Source organism: Priapulus caudatus, unplaced genomic scaffold, assembly GCF_000485595.1.
Source record: "Priapulus caudatus unplaced genomic scaffold, Priapulus_caudatus-5.0.1 Scaffold947, whole genome shotgun sequence".
Lineage (NCBI taxonomy): Eukaryota > Metazoa > Priapulida > Priapulimorpha > Priapulimorphida > Priapulidae > Priapulus > Priapulus caudatus.
In genome coordinates this window covers 25,151-26,228 of record NW_014578008.1, presented here as the reverse complement: position 1 = coordinate 26,228, position 1,078 = coordinate 25,151, and the positions used below count along the sequence as shown (strand labels likewise).

General features: G+C 40.6%; 1 protein-coding gene across 1 annotated transcript in view; it reads left to right on the top strand.

Moving 5' to 3' along the window:
- The first annotated feature begins 834 nt into the window (after nt 1–834).
- LOC106814573 (WD repeat-containing protein 59-like) overlaps nt 835–1,078 on the top strand; it is a 16,804-nt gene continuing 16,560 nt past the window's right edge. Inside the window, exon 1 of the mRNA XM_014818913.1 lies at nt 835–896. Coding sequence (XP_014674399.1) covers nt 835–896 — 62 coding nt within the window. The remainder of the gene's footprint in view (nt 897–1,078) is intronic.

The following is a 1,078-nucleotide window of genomic DNA, read 5'->3' as shown; positions in this document are numbered from 1 at the left end:
TCTCTCTCTCTCTCTCTCTCTCTCTCTCTCTCTCTCACTAGTTCTCACACTCACTCTCTCTCTCTCTCTCTCTCTCTCTCTCACTAGTTCTCTCACTCACTCTCACTCTCTCTCTCTCTATCTCTTTTTACCCCTTTCTCTGACTCTCGCTCTATCGCAGCCATGCTCCTGTGTTTTGCGCGCGCGCCCGCGCTCGCTCAGTAGTGGTTCAATAGCGAGTGAGAATTTGATTCGCTCATCTGTATTCGCGGGGAAAGTGCTGTAACGTCGTTGGTGGTTTTCCAGACGGATTTGCGCCATTGTCAGAGCTAATCGTTACCCAGTTTAGCGGTAGCAATGCACTTCAGGCAAGGCATATATCAGGGGGTGAATATTGACATAAAAATTAACAGATTAAATTAATATTAACAGATCTGTCGTTGTTCATCCCTGTACATGTATCTGGTCAAATTATAATTTCCCACCATTTTTTTGATAGAAGAAGCGGTTTAATCGTTTTTGGAATCCGAGTTTGTAATTATTTGCTTAATTTTTCGGACTAATTACCACCCGAGGGGGGGGCGATTTTTTTGAGCTATCAAAAAAAGATTTTATTAAATTAAGGATTTTTATAAATTAGGTTTATTACCCGCGGTCATTTTATGCGTTAATTAGCATGTACCCTAATTTTTGCATCGTGTTAAGAAAGCGAGAAAAATTGTAGCCGTTTTAGTAATCCCATTAAGGCTTTCTAATTAACTTTCGCCTGTGTAGTCAAATTTAATTAAAAAATTATGAAATGTCATTGAGAAAACCTTGTAAAGGCCTTGATCAGGAGACTCTGCGAACCAGAAAATGGTACAGATTATTTCTCTGTTAAACTCTAGTTCCCAGTTCTACCTGGAGGTGAAACCTATGTAATCCTGTTGCGGAATTGCCGTCTGAAACGATTTCGGAGGTCGGAAAAGTTGTTTGCGTCTCGACCTAATTTCACCGTTGTAAAAGCTAATCTAATCTACAATCTAATATCTCACCATCTCTCTCTCTCTCTCTCTCTCTCTCTCTCTCTCTCTCTCTCTCTCTCTCTCTCTCTCTCTCT